At 34.1% G+C, this 19,635-nt stretch overlaps 2 protein-coding genes across 2 annotated transcripts in view; both read left to right on the top strand.

Moving 5' to 3' along the window:
* The first annotated feature begins 9,156 nt into the window (after positions 1–9,156).
* LOC119072798 (UPF0430 protein CG31712) overlaps positions 9,157–19,635 on the top strand; it is an 11,916-nt gene continuing 1,437 nt past the window's right edge. Inside the window, exons 1-3 of the mRNA XM_037178096.1 lie at positions 9,157–9,443; positions 9,536–9,692; positions 16,324–16,524. Coding sequence (XP_037033991.1) covers positions 9,307–9,443; positions 9,536–9,692; positions 16,324–16,524 — 495 coding nt within the window. The 5' untranslated portion in view covers positions 9,157–9,306. The remainder of the gene's footprint in view (positions 9,444–9,535; positions 9,693–16,323; positions 16,525–19,635) is intronic.
* The window catches only part of LOC119072795, a 25,832-nt gene continuing 17,817 nt past the window's right edge, over positions 11,621–19,635 (top strand). Inside the window, exon 1 of the mRNA XM_037178093.1 lies at positions 11,621–12,543. Coding sequence (XP_037033988.1) covers positions 11,692–12,516 — 825 coding nt within the window. The 5' untranslated portion in view covers positions 11,621–11,691 and the 3' untranslated portion in view covers positions 12,517–12,543. The remainder of the gene's footprint in view (positions 12,544–19,635) is intronic.

Raw genomic sequence — 19,635 nt, 5'->3', positions numbered from 1 at the left:
GTGATCAAATTACTGTGTCGAAACGAAACGTTTTGGCATAGCCAAATTTAAGAAATTTTAATAGCTTGAGCTTAAGTGAAAGAAATGCGTCAAATGAAGCTTGTGTTAAAAGCTTCAATTGTTTGCGAAATCTTCCAACATCTCAAACCCATAATTCAACATAAAATATTGAATTACATTGACCTTTTACTAATCTAAAGAAGATAACGGGCGCCCGATACTGACACTTCAAGAAGATTTTTTTGTTTGTTTGTTTGTTATAATGTTATAATAAAAGTATAAATTACTATTAACATTTTTATTTTTATTTTCATTTATGCTAATATTTGCCACTAAAAAAATTTTCGACAGTCAAAATATCCACACCTAACTATTTAATATTAGATAAAACCTAAAATTATTTATATAGATTTTACCAATAAAAACGAGAAAAAAAAACCATTTCGATCAATATATCAGAATTAACTAGAAATTTGAGAAACCGATCGCCAAGAAGAAGAAGATACTCAATCGAAAATTGATAGTCGTGGAGCCTCCTGCCGATAATATTGTTTAATGAATTCTGAATCAATCTTTTGAAGTTTACTTATTTCTAAGTGTCACGCAAAGAAATAGCGAATTATAAAAAAAATGATAATTACAATCTTTTGATACTTTAAAAAGAGAATTCAGCAAATACCGAAGTATATTCAGAAAAACGTATCAGTGGATGTATCAAGCTTCCTTTGACTGTGTTGGCTATACATTTATTACCATGAGAACAGGAAAAGACGAAACTTTATGTGACCATGGAATCACAAAAATCACTCAACGTAAGAACGAAGGTTGCTAAGAAATTGTCACACTTTCATGTTTACATTTCGTTTTCTCTGTAATTCGCTAATTTCTTCCATCTCCCACTTGCCCTGTCTCCGTCTGTACATTTCTCTTTGTAATTTTGTTCGTGAGTGTCTTTACCTGTTCTCTCAGAAACATTGAGTCTAATGACGATTGGAATACGATTTTAACTCAACACGATTTCCCGGACTATACCTTGAGTATTTTTTAAGTCGAATCATATACCCAACACCATTTTTGACATATGACATACCGACACACTGTCTACATGAGTTTTTTTTCCTCATGTTATTTTGTCAGTTGGTGTGAGGTATTATGCATATTAGGGTATCCATATAAAACCGAACTTTTTTATTGGATGTTATTGGAATATATCGGGGAACCTGTTTTTTTTTTCTTGTTCAATCGTCTCTTCCATTAAAGATTGTTCGCATAGATTCAAACATATTCCAATATTTATTTGACACGAGCCAAAGGAATGCCGCACATTTATCTTTATATAATTAATTTTATAGTCAGCATAGGTTCATTTACACCAATAATAATATTTATTATGGTTCATCAACGGGATCATATACTATACATGGTGTTTGTTGTAATGCCAATATCATTTCGTAATCGCATTAGATGCTGCATGAATTGAGAGATGAATGGATGTTGAAATGTGGAATCAAACGGAAATTGGTGATCTTGTATGTCTAATCTAACGACATGGATGTGCGGTGTTGTGTTAATATATCTGCAAGTTGATAATGAAAAAAATTATAATAAAGTAGCGAACTATATGAATACGATACGAATAGAGTCATCGAGAATAGTGTTATTAATGGGGCTGTTTATAAGTTACATAACGGTTGACGAACTACTATAGGATGCAGTTTCAGCCACAGAAATTTATTATAGTCTCATAAGAGCCCCAAATGCAGGGAGCCCACTTAAAATTCGGCCTCCTTTTTAAGGAATAAAGGAGGATATTTCGATAATTTAAGGAGCATTTCAGGAGTTTTAAAATATGAGACTTTGGATTAAATTTGATGAATTCGAAATTTTGTTGACTATCCAAAGTCATATTAAGTAGATTTTTTGGTGTTTCTGAGAGAATATTCTTTGGAAAATATTTTCCGAATTTTTCACAAATATTTTATCGAAGATTTTTCCAAAAAATGTTTATTCTAGATAAGATACCCAACGTACCCTAAGTTCACGTAGTTAGATTTTTTTTTAAATTAGCCTACTTACTTAGTTACTTAATTTTTTGTCTTTTTTTCATTTTTTTGATTTTATCTTCTTGCTACTTGTAATGCCTGCATTTAAAATCATCTTTGCCTTGGCCACTGATGATTTATCTAATTTACGTTCGCTAACTACAGCTGATGAAGTGTTATTTCCATCATCAATTAACTTTTCGGCTACTTTTAACTTTAAAGTCTCCTCTGCTATTTCAACTTCGATGCTTTGAATTTTGGCCTCTTTCTTATGCTTTACGTTTTTGTCTGACTCGTTTTGTTTCGATTTTGCTAATAACGCCTAGGCATGGGCGATAATGATAATGATTATCGATAATTATCGATAATCGATAATTATCGACTTTTTTTATCAAAAATTATCAAAAAAATATCGATAATCGATAATTATTGATATTTTGATAATTATCAAGATATCGATAATTCGATATATCGATATTTCGGTCCGAAAATCCGATATTTATCGATACATTCCGATATATCGGTACATTATCATGAATTTTCAGATAAATATCAAAATATCGATATTTTGATAATTATCGATAATTATTAAATTGTCGATAACGATATGATTAATCGGTTATCGATAATTTCTTTCGATTGATATTATCGATAATTTTGAACGTATCCCATACCTAAACGCCTTTTGCTCTTTTTCTACATCTAAATGTAAAAAATATCTTTTACGGGCCGACGAGCATAGGTCCAACAATTTTCGAATAATTGGAAAATCTTCCACTTTATCGTAGAAATACAAAGTATTCTAACTATCCGAATAGCCGCAATCGTTTCTTCTAAGAGCTGCTCCTTGAAATTTCGGGAAACACAAATTTATTTACGCTAAATCCTCACTCAGGATCAGCATTCCTATGATTGAGGAATAAATACCGCATTGGCTAACTTAGCCAGATGGCCAAACTTTTCTCAAACACGATACACACCAGACGAAAGTTAACAATTTATTGACAATAAATGATTAAGTTGCCAGTAGCATCAACACAATCGATGAAAAGAACAATTGAAGCAATAGGGTTTTGCAAGTACATTTTAGCACTATCGATCTCATTTGTTGAATTATTTAGGTTTCATGAGCTTTTTTTGGTGAATATATATGGTTCCACAGTCAGAATTAAAATGTTAGATGTTTTAACTAAAGTGAAACTAAAAATAAGGAGTTTGAGGAGATTAAGGAGGTTTCAGAAGGATTTTTGAAAATCAAGGAGATTTAAGGAATCAAGGAGGAGTGGGCTCCCTGCAATTGGCTTTTGGAGGTACCAGTACCACTTTCTCCCCAAGTACTTCGGTTTTTGCGTTTTTTCAGAGAGAAATCAGAGAATATTTAACGTTACCTCACTCGAGCAAAACCACAGGACTGCTCCTAGCATGAACACTGAATTTTGACAATTGTCAAAGTTGGAGGCTTCAGTGAAAAGAGCTACAGCTTAGAATTGTTTGTATTATATGTTTTAACTCATACAACGAAAACAGGTCATCTATCTGTACAAAAAAACGCAGTTCCCACTGTGATATCGTCAGCCTAATGTCAAAAGGAAGGCTAGGTTCGAAGTTGGGCGGATGGGTTTATATCTATAAAGGCTCAAGAATATCTTGACGACATATCCGGACATTTAAACGATATACTTGTAAATGATAAATTCAAACGAAAGGTATTGATGTGAACCAGATGCCAAGCGTTTTTTGCAAATATATGAAGCAAATTTGAACAATTTCGACAGTTCTTCCTTTATTATATCGGCATTGACCATACCAATGTACCTTGCAGTGAGCGCATATCCGGCTGTATTAGGGAATGCAATCCCGGAATTAATCCCGGTACTAATCCCGGAAAACTCCAGTACCGAAAACCGGTTTTCACCAAAAAATACCGGGATTTATCCCGAAAGATTAAAATTAAATAAATTGAAAATTTTTAGTCGGATTTTTAGCATTTACAAAGCGATTTCGTATGGCAACAGCTTTTGATGATTAGACAGGAGTTGAATTTTTTCGAAAATGGTGAGAATCTAGTGATCAAAAGCATATGACAAAATGACAACGTGTTAACTACGCGTTTACAACGCATCATAAGGTGCCTGACCTTTGATTTGGCATGGCTACATACATTTAAGCGAGCAGATGTTGTACATATCAATAGATAAGGTTCCAGGTATTTGCCTACACAAGGATTGATTCACGCCTTCTGTCCTGAGAATCTTATACAAACATCGGAATAAAGTCCAGAGATACTGGATCACTTTTTAAAAAAGTCGCATCATGAAATGGTCTTAATGTACATGATTTAATGTTCATACATATTCATGAGTGTAAACTACTCATCAAACCGACTAGCGTAGAGTTGAGTAAAGTAGAGTAGAGATGGCTTTTTCTGATTGCGGTTATTTGTGTCGTTCAAGATTAAACGGTGAGACGCTGCAACACTTGTGCTTTCTTTGAGCGTTTTTCAGAGAGAAAATTGACGTTGCTAATGTCATTAGAAATGAGTATATTAAGGTTTGTACGTTAAATTTAAGAATTTGTCAAGCCCGTAGTTAGGAGGAAATTTGCTGTGATCCTTTTGGGATTTAGAAAGAAAATAAAAATTTTAAACTAATAGGCCAAAAAATTTTTTAAATTCAAAAAATTCTTTACTTGCCTCTGGCATATTTCTAACTTTTCATTTATCTTGCATACTAATCAAAGAAAATCTAATAATTAGCAATGTTAGACTTAACATTTGTGTAAGTTGAAACGAAAATTTCTTTGCTTTTGAAAACTCATGTAGTTTCATAATATTGCACACAGCCCGTCTTGTAAAACCACCCCGACTACAGGACCCAGAGTATAGACTACATTGTAAAGTTTCAAACAAAACGACGATAAGTTTTTTGAATTCTGCTTTTTAAAATTTCTTCTTAGAAATCCAAATTTTTATCAAGAAATAAGTCATTTCGATTTTTCTTTCCAATCCCGAAAATACCGGTATTCCCGGTATTGATACTGAATCAAATCCCGAATCCCGGTTTTGTAAAAACGGTCCGGGATTGCATTCCCTAGGCTGTATAGTGAAGGTGGTGTTTTTTGCGTATATCTCGAATAGACTTTGACCGAATTTCATGATTTTTTTTTAGGACCACGTAGCGTCAGTACTGGTATCAGTGCCTAACAAAATGGCCGCCGGCCGCCATATTGAATTTTAGTAAAAACGATATAACTCCGTAAAAATGATACTTCTACTTTCTGTTTGTTAAATGGTAAATAATTGGGTATCTGTTGGACATGTTTCAGGTAACCATGCTGTGGACATATACAGCTATTAGCTTAATATACACCTACTTTGGGAGCTATATTAGACCTATTTGGAGCTATATACTAACATAGTTAACTGTAAAATGTTTATTTAGCGTTATATATAGGTGAATATAGTGGTAAAAAGCTTTCTAAATAAGAATTTATTAAATTTGACTTCGTACGGGGCTGTGAAGATTGCTGTCAAGAATTTTAATGAGATGAGTGAGTTAGTTTATGAATAAGTTTAAATTATAGAAAGATTTAAAGATTCAGTGTTACAGTGTAGTTTCAAGATATATGACTTCTATGGACAGGAAAAGGTATATTGCGTGGACTACGTGGACTATTCGTACGGGTCTCGCATTTTTGTTTTGCATAACAAACACGTCATAGTGGCGTTAATGTTGTAGCAATATCAATCAACCCAAATTTGCAGACATTAACACAACTCTTCGTTATTACAATGAATGTAAATATATATCAACTTCCGTACCATCCAAGCTGATTAACATGAACGTCAACGACTGACTCTTTTTTTACTGATGTGTGTATTGTGTAATACACATGTCTTTTTTTAGAAGTTTCAAATAATCAAACAAGATCGTTTAACGCCTTCTGAAGTTCATTGCTTCGATATTGCTTCTCTTCGCATTCATATATATACATGAGTAGAGTATATACATAATTCCGAAACCACAATCATTCATTTATTGATTGCTTTTGTTCACGTCCCATTAAATTGTTATTGTAATTTAATTCGTTTTGGACACAGGCACGCGACAAAAAAAAGGCACCAAAATAATACAAAAGAGACCAGAGGAGAGAAAAACAGAAAGAGGTGCATTAATTAGTTTTACACCAAACCTGTTCGATTTTATTTACAAAAGATCAATTAAAATTAACGAAAATCATTCGGATTTAAATAAAAACAAAAAGAGTTTTTTTTTCTCTCTCATCGTTCGTATAACATTGGGCATGGTGTCAGCACAATTTGTTGAATTCGTTAAATTATTGGAATGTGCGGAATGGAATGTTGAAAATTACTATTCCAAAAAACGGTGGTACAGAATTTATACGATACTGTAGATGGTGATAGTTTTTTTTTTCTTTAAACTACAACGCTAACGGTATAAATGTGCTCTGTAGCGACACATCACAATAATATAATGTCATCGATTAGAATAATTAGCAAATTAAAATCTTCTTAAAACAAACATTTTGGGATCTCACAATTATAGTCTTCCACAAATAGAAAAAAAATTACGTCGGACACGTATAAAGTGTGATAAGGAAGTTATACGCCAGCCAGACACGTATGCGTGCTAACGTACGACACGTATTGTTATACATACGTCTTGTATAAAATACGAGTGGCATGTTTCTTACCTTAGTCATCGTATATTAGTCGTGTGTAAGTACGCATACGTGACTGGTGTATAACTACCTTACCACACTTTGTACGTGTCAGACGTAACCTTTTTTCTCAGTGCATAAAAAATCAAAATTTTGCCTTTATAAATAACGACGAGCCAAGACAGTTTCTCACTTCGACTTAGGTGTGGATTTAGTTATTATAACAAGAGTTAGGTATGAACGTAACTTTTCGCACCATATGTTGGTTGTCCGAGGCGAAGCCGACATCAAGTTTTAGCATACCAACCGACATTCCCATCAAAACATAAATTAATTTTACATATTTATGCACGGTAAAGTGCACTTTACGACAGTGAAAATGCACTTACCGTACAAAAGCATGTCAATGCATTTACATGGACGATTCAAGTAAAGCACTGTTCGTGGGTCAAAATTTTTATTTTGACGAGTGTGAATTTATTTCAGTTTACATTCTAAGTTGCCTTAGATGCTCAAAGATTCAAGAATGACACTACTAATCTCATTTCGTTTCGTAATAGACCAAGCCTCGGACTAAGTTCTCAGGACTTGCAATCATAATTTTCCTATTAACATGCTCACAATGAGGGATGTGACCTGCCCCTAACTAAAGGTGTTATCGTAAAGTTCCTCAAAAGTGATTGCTTTCGCACTCATTTATTTTACCGGAAACGTATACACATTTAAACTTAAGCGTTTCCGCTAAAACGTAATTTTTAAGATTACCGCCGACATTTTATTTCTACTGGGTCATCTCTTTTGAACTTCACATCACACCAAACGACAATATGGTTGTTTGTTTACATGATTGGTCAATGTAAATTTTTCGTAATTTCGGTGGTTTTGACGAATATTTTAAGTCAACCGTTGATTGCACTGTTAACAAAACACAAGAAGCACATTTCCGCACAAAATCTGAATTAAATCACATCGAAATCACCGAAATGATTACAATTTTCACAGTCGACACTAAATTTTTGTGTTGGTGATTTGACGTTTCAAAAACAATACTCATGTTAAGATTAACGACTTTGACGACGATTTTCTTCGTTAAGCCATACTTGACTAAGTTCAGAGTGGATGTGATTTGGGTGTGAAACTGAGTGGGAAGTGCTATTTTCATCGATTTTCTTTTTGTAAAATCTTTTATATGAGACAATATTTTGAGAATGCCCGATGTACCAGTTTCTAATTTTTCGTGTTTCTACTGATATGTGACAAAAAATCGCGAAAAAAATCGATCCGTCCCTCCCTTATTCTTCATCTTTTTCTGACTTTCACAAACATTGTGATCCACCCTGTTTTGTCCAGATGCTTGTAACCTAATTTCTAATTGTTAGATATTCGACAATGAGTGAACATTAAAATGGAATTTTGCTATTTTGGAAATGTCAATGTATATCAAAATACTGGAGTTTACAGTAACTCAACATTTGTTTAAAAATTTTCCTCGTGAAATCTTATTTCTTTCTTTCCCTGAACACCATGTTACACTTAACAAATCTTTGAGAAATATAATTCCATCGTCATTTTAGGACATTTAAGCGACTTTTGTTAAAAACTTCTATCATTATTTCCTTACATATGAGAAATAATCACTGTTCAGGACCGTCCTGTAACCTTCAGGGGCCTTTAGGTATTTGAAAAATTTTATATTTATATCCGGGCAACAATATTGTAGAGCATTATCTAAACATAAAATGTTTGTTTCCATCTGAAATATGATCAAAACAGTGAAAAAGTAGATGTTTCAAAGTATTTCTTCACTTTGACCACATTTTTGGACCACCCTGCCTATGTTGTCCAAAAAATTGCAAAAAATTCTCTATAGATATAAAAACACGAAATATTAAGTTTAAGAGTGTTCGAAAATGGTCGAAATTTAAACTGAAATGGTGCAGAATTCCCCCCGTCCTTCTCCCTAAAACTGACAGGATTTCAGCTTGGCCAAACTTTTATTTTTCAGGATATCAAGGCCTATTAAAATCACCCAAGTAAAAGAGAGATGTACTAAAATTTGCTACATTAAAAGTGGAAGTCGTTCAGACAATTCATTGATATGCCTGTGAAATGTTACCTGAAACTTAACTGAAATTTTTTCGACCTCGCTATTTTTGTATATAATTCTTATACTTTTGCATGTGATTTAATAATTCATTCGGTTGCAGAAGAAAATTTACATAAACCGTTCAAATTTGGGTAAATACCAACTGCCTTCGTGATCAAATGGAACCATTGAAATTTCCCATAGTCGCCAAGATTTATTTTTCAAAATGAACCCACCACTTTAAATTATGTCAACGCCATCTGTTTTATGTTGATGACACTTAAACCCATTTTTGACTGTAAAATAGAGCAGCCGTTTTGACAGCGTTGACATTTTTAGTGTCACGACACAATAGAACTATTACGCTGAATAGCTGACAAATAAAAATGGTGGACAAAAAGTGCTAGGAAAACGAAAAAGAATTTTCTTTTTTTCCCGTAATCAATTCCAAGTGTTTGTTTAGCGTTAATAATAGCATATTTTAGTCAAGTAATCACAATGGGACGTTCTCGATCGAAAAGTAGAACTCCAAAGAAGCACCACAAAAGTAAGCATCGCAAAAAGAGCAAATCGAAAGAAAGGCGTTCATCATCACACACAAAACACCGTGACAAAAGTCGTGAACGAAGCTCTAGGTTCGTGATTTTTTTTTTTTCAATCCATTTTTTTGTTGTTATCGACTTTACAAGATCAATTACGAAAATTAATTGTTGTCGTTCAATTATAGAAAACGTTCGCTTTCCATAACGTCGAGTAGCAGTGATGATCTGTCATCGATACAATTACCAAAACACAGGAAAAAGCATCGTAGCCGGAAAATGGATGAAGTGGAACGTTTGGCTGAAATGGAAAGACAAAGAAGACAAAAAGAAGCTGAACAAAAGGTAAGCGTTAGCTCGCGTTGTATATTTTCCGGATGTTATTTGAATGTATGGAAGAGGAGGGAGTGGTTAGGATTTTGAAGAAAAATCCTAGCTCTTCAAATAAGTCCTTTTATTCGAGAAAAAACACGATCGGAATTGGGTGTCAATGTCAAACTATATTCAAGTTGTCAATGGCTTCCTTGTCGGTATGAACTCTTAGTTCCTACGGTTCCTACTCTGTTCCAACACTACATTTGATTCACATATCGTGCATATTTGCGCAGATGTATAGTGCAAAGTGAAGAAATGTCTTCAACGAACTAAGTAGTGGCATCAACCATGGTGTACAATTGATCAATTACTGTTCATTCTAAAGACTTAGTTCGAAATCGTTGAAACATGAAAGGTTTTTGTAATTTGTTGCTAAATGAAAAGACATTCACAGGATCACATTTCATATATCGATCAAGTTTCTGTTGTCTTGTGTCTTGTGTTATAATATCGAAAATAAAGAACGAATCGCAATGTATGTCAATGCCAACATCAAACAAAAAAAACATTCCGTCTTGTCTATGCAAATCATATAGCCACCCGTCATCACATTACGGTAGTAAACGATAAAAAAACAACTTAAATTTCCATTTTGACTGCCGACAACTATCGATCGACATATCGTGTCATATCTTGCGAAGAAAAACAAGTGTGAAATCTAAAAATATTTTCGTTTTTCGAATATCTATGAATGAGTGAAGCGGCACGATTTCTTTATTGGTTTTTATGTTTTTCCACAAGTTTTAAGTGTCACAATCATTCAAGATTGTACAGAGAATTTCGTCAATCATACTTGGCACTAAGCACGAACGAATTTTTCACAATTTTTAACGGCTACCTCAAATTAAAATTTATGAGAAATTCAAATGATCGGCCACAGGGTTCCCATTAGGGGTGTCCGTTGGATAAAGGATCGAGACTGACGTCAGATATTCACAACAGGCTAGGGACAAGAGAACAAGGGAAACAGCACCATAATTACCAATCCCACAACTCAATCTCAGTCGCGTATTTTCAGCCTAGAATTTAGGCTTGGAACCTGAAAACCTGAATAGTTCCAGCGATCTGAATCTGACCTCAACGTGAATAATTAAGATCAGATAAGACTTCTTAGAAACCTCATCGTTCAGGTTTTATTAGGTCAGATTAAACTAGGTCAGATTGGATTAGGTCAGATTCGATTAGGTCAGATTTGAATAGTCAGATTTGATTAGGTCAGATTCGGTTAGGTCAGATTCGATTAGATCAGATTCAATTAGGTCAGATTCGATTAGGTCAGATTCGATTAGGTCAGATTTGATTAGGTCAGATTGGATTAGGTCAGATTGGATTAGGTCAGAATCGATTAAGTCAGATTAGATTAGGTCAAATTCGATTAGGTCAGATTCGATTAGGTCAGATTAGATTAGGTCAGATTCGATTAGGTCAGATTAGATTAGGTCAGGCTAAGTCAAATTCAGATTCTGATAAATATCAACAAGAACATGTCCAACTAATCTGTTCCAAACAGAATTAGCAGAAGTTGATATTGGACTTAAATTTTCAATTTGCCTGGATCTACAATATCCAATTTATTACCTACGAACTCTCACATCTCATCGAAAATTTCTTAAAACAAACCACAACGTGTTTCACATTCCACCTAGATATAAAGAGCACTACACAGTCTGTTAAATGCAATCGTTTCGTTGCATGTAATACGCCACACGTCGAAAGGCATTGTTACCGTTTAAAGAGATCGCTTAATCCATTATAATTGAATAATAATTTTGTTATGGCAATAGTACAATTGCTGCCATGCAAATATTTTCGAAAATGAAAAATTGTGAAAAAATGTAATGGTCAATTGAGTCGAATTAACCAAACCAAATCAGGTTTTTACGTATTTAAGTGGTGTGACAATCGTTCTAACACTTCAGTATACGTCCACTGTTCAGCTTGTGTGCTTCGAGTCCAAGAATTTGGAGACATGAAATTGGCAATTCATTGTCTTGTTATTTACGTGCAGTTCCTATGTCTATCTGCAGAGCAAAGTGCATTTCACGATGGCGAGGCTTGTTTGATTCAATACTTGCAAAAGAAAGGAAAATTGGATGACAATTTCAAATCGATGGAAAAACCGTCTCCGAACTGTTTATTTGTTATGCCGCTGACTAAAATGGTTCTGCGGAAGACATTTACGGATCGGATCGACAGCGAAATTCCCAACCATTCCGACTGTTTGAAGGCCAGATTCGACAGTCAAGATACATTGGACTTGGTGATCAAGATCAGTGTCATTCGGGAAGTGGATATAAAAACTGAATTGGATCCGGTTCGGCAAGCACTGCATGAAGATCTTAAAGGCATCATGTCCCATTGTGACACGAATGACGAAAGTTTTCTTGCCATTTTCAATGATTATCTGGGAAATAAAAACGAAACCTTGGCGGTGCTGCAGGAGGATTATTGTGTGTCAAAGTATGTGGCCGATAATAAAATTTTAGACTTGACGGATGTCGAACTGAACCCCAGTCAGATCGACATTGAAAATCTGAACTGCAACCAAATGGTCGAAAAGCTGAGAAATGATTCGGAAAAGGAACTCAGCGACAAAATCTCAACGTTGCCACATGGTCAGAAGATATTGGTGTGCGTTATGGATGCGTATAAGATTAACAAGATCTTCGACACCGGTATTGCGCTGAAAGTTCTTTACAATCTGGACGTTCCGAAGGATATAAAAGAGGCGGAAAAAGTTCGACTGACTCAGATACTTTCTGGCTTCGGTTTGGCAACATTCAATTGTTCTTAGGCTGATTTGTTCTTCAGGTGCGGTCATGATTATTATATCAATGGCTAGCATATCCACCTATACATCCTTTACATTATTGTTAAAATTTTGTTAGTTGATGGAAAGAAGAGGAATAAAGAGTCTGATGAAGAGGAAACACTTTTGTGTTTTGTACTTAATCGGGATTGCCAACTGAACTGATCCATTGTTTTATTGAATCTGAATGTGAGGACATTTTTGTTGTTTGGCCAATTTCGGCATTCGACATATTCTTATACCTCCCATTCCCGAGTTGTTAGCTTATCAATTCGAATTTTGGTCGGTTTGTCGAAGTGGCAGCAAAGTTCAGACTGAGCTTTACTGTTAGCATTGGTAATGATCCTATTTACTTCGTAACTGGTCACATTGGCCGAAACGCCGAAAAAATTAGTTCGATTTTGGGAGTTTAGGGAGTGCATTCTGTGGATTTTTAAATGGTTAAACTCAATTCACCCTAAGTGTTACTAGTATTGAAGTCCCTCTTCTGAATTTGTTTTATTCCCTTGACTGTAAGTCAGGGTCTTATGCCGGAAAATACCCTAGAATGTTTGTATACCAAAAGTTGTATGAAATGTTATGAAAAACGGAATTGTTTGTCCCAATATTTTGCTTGTATACACGATAACTTGAGTAATTATCAACCAATTACCAATTTTATTTTTTTAATCGACGCAGATATCAATTCCTGAGGTTAAGTTCGAAGGTGGGATTAAGGATCTGAAAGTTATTCCAGAAAAACAGTATTTTCCACTGTTGGAAAATTCAATCAATCGAATAAGATTACTTTGATGAAATTTGATTTTGTCGGTTATATTAGTTATCGCGCATGTTAGTTGGCTATCATGGTGATAGTCAGCTATCACGGTGATAGTCAGCTATCACGGTGATAGTCAGCTATCACGGTGATAGTCAGCTATTACAGGCAAAATTAGCATATTTCACGCCATGACATAAAATATTTATAAAATTTTATGAAAAACCAATTTCTGAATCGTTATTCAAATGTATGGAATGACACTAAAAAAACAATCAAACAGAAAACTTTAAAACTCCCACGAGTGTGAAGTTTGCGGCCAGAGCGAAGCGAGGGCCGTAATTCGCACGAGTCGTGCTATTTTATTCATGATTAAAGGTTTTGTGAATGTAGAAAGTACCGGGGGGTACATAAGTGTAAGGGAAGAACGACTGCTAGGAATTTCGCGCCGCGCCTTATATTTTGTATAAGGAAAATGTCACTTTTTGGGTTATTGTGAATGACACGGCGCGAAATTCCTCAACACCGGAAGAACGTCTACCGTCCTATTTTATATTGTACCAAAGTGAAAGAGTCCTCTAATCGTTCCAAATTCGCATCTTTTACTTTTGTTTAACAATAAGACTAAAACTGAATAATAGAAAGGAAGTTTGCGGGCAGAGCGGAGCGAGGGCCGTAATTGACACGAGTCTCTGTCTATTTATGTATTGTTGATTAAAAATCTGGCCGCAAATTTACAAGAAAATAGAGAACAGAAAAAGTGGTTTTCCAAAAAACTTGTACTCAAGCGAAGGTTTTATATCAGTTATTTGTGATGTTTCGGAAGATTAACAACGGAAAATAAAATGAAATTGATTAAAAATATATTGAAAAAATTGTCAGTCAAGGGACCTGACCCGCCCAAAAGGTGGGGCCTAGTTTTTTTGGAAGATTTCTGTCAGAAGTCTTACTGCTCATTCGATTCGTATCATCATCTTTTAAGTGAGTACATTCAGAACATTGCAAATGATGTGAAACGAATATTCGTAGGACAAACATTGCATCAATAGAAATAGAAGTTGCCTGTGCGTTCTGGGCGTTACTAACAACCACAAAATCAGACCCAGGGCTTAATCATTGTTAGAAATACGCCTGGCTTGACTCAGAAAACTTATACTATCAGCTAGGTTGCTTTCGCAGTCTATGTAAAAGAAACATGCTCTCTGGGGTGCTATTACCATTCTATTTCCGAGGTTATTATGGTTTTGTAAAGTCCTTGAGCGTCGGTCAATGCAACGTAGTAATTGTAGCGTTTATAGCTCTGTGAGTGTTATTAGCTGAGTTTTAATGACTCTCGGGGGATATCGACTAGAAGGTCAATGTTCCTCACATTGTATCAATCGATTGGTGGCGGGACATTTCCACACCGTCAATATCGTCAGGAACGATATTATCGTTTTTTTGGACGATACTATCGTCTAAAAAACGATACCATCGTCTAAAAAACGATAATATCGTTTTTAGACGATAGTATCGTCCAAAAAAACGATAATATCGTTTTTTTGGACTATCGTCTAAAAACGATATTATCGTTTTTTAGACGATACTGTCGTCCACAAAAACGATATTATCGCCCAAAAAATTTTCATCCAGGACGATAATATCGTCTAAATTGAAAAATTCTAAAATATTGTCTGGACGATAGTATCGTTTTCTTGTCGATATTATCGTTCAAAAAACGATATTATCGTTTTCTGGACGATATTACCGTTCTAGAAAATCTAATGGATATTTTCGTTTTCTGTACGATAATATCGTCCAAAACGATAATATCGTCCTGGGCGATATTATCGTTTTCTTAAACGATAATATCGTCCAGGACGATACTATCGTTTAAAAAACGATAATATCGCCCAGGACGATATTATCGTTTAGTTTTGGGTGGTAATATTGTCCAGGACTCAATTTTACTCAGAGGTGCAGCAAGAACCGAATTCTCTTCCAAAATATCGAAAAACAATTGTCAGAGGAAATCACCTGCACATCAGTGTTTAAAAAAGGCGTTTAGTTCGTCCCTAAATAATTCATCTTTTTACGAAATGAATACCAACTTTGATTGTACATAAAAAGCGTTTTAACACGCCGAGCGATCCGGCCCATTGCCCCGGAGCGAAGCGGAGGGCCGCAATGCGAGTCGGGCGCCGGAACGGTGTCGGAACTTAGGAGTTAATTTTTTTCTCGCATCGTCTCATAATTAATCTGTGTAATTTTTCTATATAAAATTTAAATTTACGGAACCAAATGAACCAATTTTTAATATATATTTGCCGTCTATAAAAGGTGTTTATCTACAAGATTTTGTGTTTCGTCTTCAACAACCATCCAGAACGATAATATCGCCCAGGACGATATTATCGTCTAGAATTTTTATTTTAAATAAATTAAAAACGATATTATCGTCCTGGACGATATTATCGTCTCAAATTTAAAAAAATAAATTAATTAAAAACGATATTATCGTCCCAAAAATTATCGCCCAGGACGATAATATCGTCCAAAATAACGATAAATTTGTTCAGAAAAAGAAAATAACGATAATATCGTCCAGCGGATATTTTCATCCAGGACGATATTATCGTCAAAAAAACGATATTATCGTTTTTTGAACGATAATATCGTTTTGTAGACGATAGTATCATCAAAAAAACGATAGTATCGTCCAAAAAAACGATGTTATCGTTTAAAAACGATATTATCGTTTTTTTAAACGATAATATCGTCAAGAAAACGATAATATAGTCCTGAAAATATTTTAAAATTTATAATTTTAGACGATATTATCGTCCTGGATGAAATTTTTTTGGACGATATTATCGTTTTTTAGACGATACTATCGTCTAAAAAACGATAATATCGTTCCTGACGATATTGACCGTGTAGTTATGTCGCCTCATCAATCGATTCTATAGCTGTGACAGAACATCTCTTTTTGCGCCAAAGACTTCCATCGAGTTTTTCATTAGAAATTAACAAAAATTTTAAAATTTCTCCCACAGATTATTGAAGATGAAGCTGCCAAACGCATTGAACTGCTGGTGAAGCGGCGCGTCGAGGAAGAGCTCGAAAAGCGCAAAGATGAAATCGAATTGGAGGTGTCGAAGCGTGTCGAAGCGGCGAAAAAGCAAATGGAGCATGAAATGATGATTGAACTGGAAAAGCGGCGTGAATTAGCTCGCGAAGAAGAACGTAAACGTGAGGTAGGTGTCGCAATATTGCGATTGTTTGTTTCCATTATTCGACCGATATACTTTTCCGTTTTTACTATTTATACATCCTTCTATTTATCTACTTTTTTGGTATAAAATTTAATTTATTTATTTTTTTTAACAAGACAAATCTTGAAATTAATTTAACCACCCCACTCACCCCACCTCAATAAATTAAAAGAAAAAAATTATTTATTTTTTTTTGCTTCGATTTTTTTATTATCATAAATTGAGATTTGATGCGAATGACTGACCGTATAATTGTGATATTGCAGTGTCGAGTGAATGTTGCAAAATAATTTCAAATTTTTCAGATGTCGAGCTGTTTATTGCAGCAGCTCTGTAATTTTATTAAACACTTTTTTTTGTACAAATGTTACACTTTGATGAACGATTACTTATAATAAAATCAACCAAAAATAATTATTTATTCAAATTGAAGGAGTAGACTAATATTTATATTAAGTTGTAGCCATTTTCCATAGACAATTCTATGAACTGATTCGATTGATATCTGTAAATATTTGAACATATTGCCGAAAAATTGAAATTTTCAATTGCTGACTCGAAGCAAACCTGAATGGATCTGATTAGTTCTTGACTCGAAACTGTTGTAGACCTATTTGGACCTGTGCCTATCAGCTCGTTATAAGGTCACAGTGTTTGGAGTCTAAGTCATGTAAAAAATTGCCAAAGATTTCCAACCGAGGCCTCGTAAGTGAATGATATGGACGTGACTCTCGGTCTATTTAGATTACCGAAATCTAACTGAAATAAAATTGTACAGAGAGTGTCCTCTAAATTGTAGAATTGTGACGAAAAAAAGGTAAGGTAGGCAATGGTAACAGTATTACCACGGTAATTGGTCATATTTCAAGCTCAGAAAACGATTTTTTTTAACTGGTCATCGCCATGTATGGTTGTTATAAAATATATAAAATATTAGTCGCTCGTACGAACGAAGACAATTTCTGATTTTAAATCAGCTGTTATATCATCATCTTCTCTGAGAACTCTCACCGAAGTTCCCGGTTCCCAGTCACTTTTTTTTTTAAAGAGTCAGATCAGTTTGTTTACATTTAGTTAATCCTTTGACTTATCACCAATTCAGATCTCGATAATTTTTTTCAAAATCAATGAAACTTTTCAGTTAGCATGACTGTTTTGAGATATTGGTATGCGCGTAGACCTATTGATTATGTATTTCCAGTTTCAAGCACTTTATTATTGCCATAGAAGCCTCATAATTGCACTAACAAATATTATTCTCCTTCCTCTATTTCGTTTTCTTTTAATTTCGTTTCAAATTCGATTGTATGTGGCGGTCTATATCCTAGCTTTGATGGTCTGGAACGTATGAATGTTTGTAAATTGGATTTTAAAATGACTGAGAAAAATGTGAAAGATATTCGCAGAGCCGAAGAAGCTTTTGCAGGCACAGCAATGATTTTTGACGAAAAAAAAAACGTTTTTGTTGTACTTAATACAAGAAATATGAACCTCTGTCTTTGTAAAATTTGTTTTTGTAAATAATACAGCCAGACACACAGTCTTATTGTGTAGGGAAATGGATTATGGTCAACATTTCACCATAGTCTACGGTTGCCACAGCTTATCCCAAAATTCGGGAAAATAAGAAAAAATAAGAAAATCGAAACATTTTCTCGAAATTTTATCGATTTTTCCAAATTTCAGAAAACTGAGAAAATTTTGGAAAATTGGAAAATTTTGGCAAATTGGAAAATTTTGGAAAATTGGAAAATTTTGGAAAATTTTGGAAAATTGGAAAATTTTGGAAAATTGGAAAATTTTGGAAAATTGGAAAATTTTGGAAAATTGAAAATTTTGGAAAATTGGAAAATTTTGGAAAATTGGAAAATTTTGGAAAATTGAAAATTTTGGAAAATTTTGGAAAATTGGAAAATTTTGGCAAATTGGAAAATTTTGGAAAATTGGAAAATTTTGGAAAATTTTGGAAAATTGGAAAATTTTGGAAAATTGGAAAATTTTGGAAAATTGGAAAATTTTGGAAAATTGAAAATTTTGGAAAATTGAAAATTTTGGAAAATTTTGGAAAATTGGAAAATTTTGGAAAATTGGAAAATTTTGGAAAATTGAAAATTTTGGAAAATTGAAAATTTTGGAAAATTGAAAATTTTTGAAAATTGGAAAATTTTGGAAAATTGGAAAATTTTGGAAAATTGGAAAATTTTGGCAAATTGGAAAATTTTTGGAAAATTCTGGAAAATCAATAAAGGTTTTCTAACGCCCTAGGCTGATGTTACAATTCATATAACATACCGAATTTCGTGTTAATGACACTTATAGATCCGAGTGATCCATTCGGTCCATTTCTCGAGTATCTTCTAAAGCAGTTTATAACTTAGCCTCCGAGAGTAACACATTTATCAGAGCTATATAGAGGAGTTACGTGTCCCGCACAGTATTCTTCCTTAACAAAAATTCCTCAAGAGTAACGAATGCTCAACAGCTTAAAATGCTCCGAACTCCGATTACTTATTCGAAAACTTTGAGGCGATACACTGTTTATGATCATCGAGTCATTTCACATTAGTTTGATCTCGATAAAGTAATCTCGCTACTTTCTTATGCCACATTAAAATGGTCTCATCACAACCAGGGAGCTTCGGTGAAGGTTTTCTCATGAAGAGCAAAATTGACCATCGATCGTTTTTGAATACAACTCTCGAGTCGCTTGGCCGCTCATTTTGTGTTGAACCGATGGTTGAGTCCGTTTGCTCTTTCGCTGAACTCTCATCCAAATTTTCTATTTACAGAATTTAATTTTTTTTTGGGTATTTTGATATTATATTGAGTTACAATTGAAGGTGTATTCACTGAGACGTATAAATACCTTGTAAGTGTCCGTCTTCTTCTTTAAAAGAATTTGTTTTTCGAATTTTAAGAAAAGAGTTAAAGGGAAATGAGAACTTAATACATTTTGGAAGACCAGTCCATATTGGATCCTTTTACTTGGCAGACAGGCATTGATAGTAAATCGGAAACCGAATGTTGATAAAAAATTCTCTTAAAAATTATATATTTTTGTAGTCGAAGTTTATAATGACGTGCGGTCATAAA

Source organism: Bradysia coprophila (genome assembly GCF_014529535.1).
Source record: "Bradysia coprophila strain Holo2 chromosome IV unlocalized genomic scaffold, BU_Bcop_v1 contig_84, whole genome shotgun sequence".
NCBI classification, from domain to species: domain Eukaryota; kingdom Metazoa; phylum Arthropoda; class Insecta; order Diptera; family Sciaridae; genus Bradysia; species Bradysia coprophila.
This window is presented reverse-complemented; position numbering and strand designations above follow the sequence as displayed.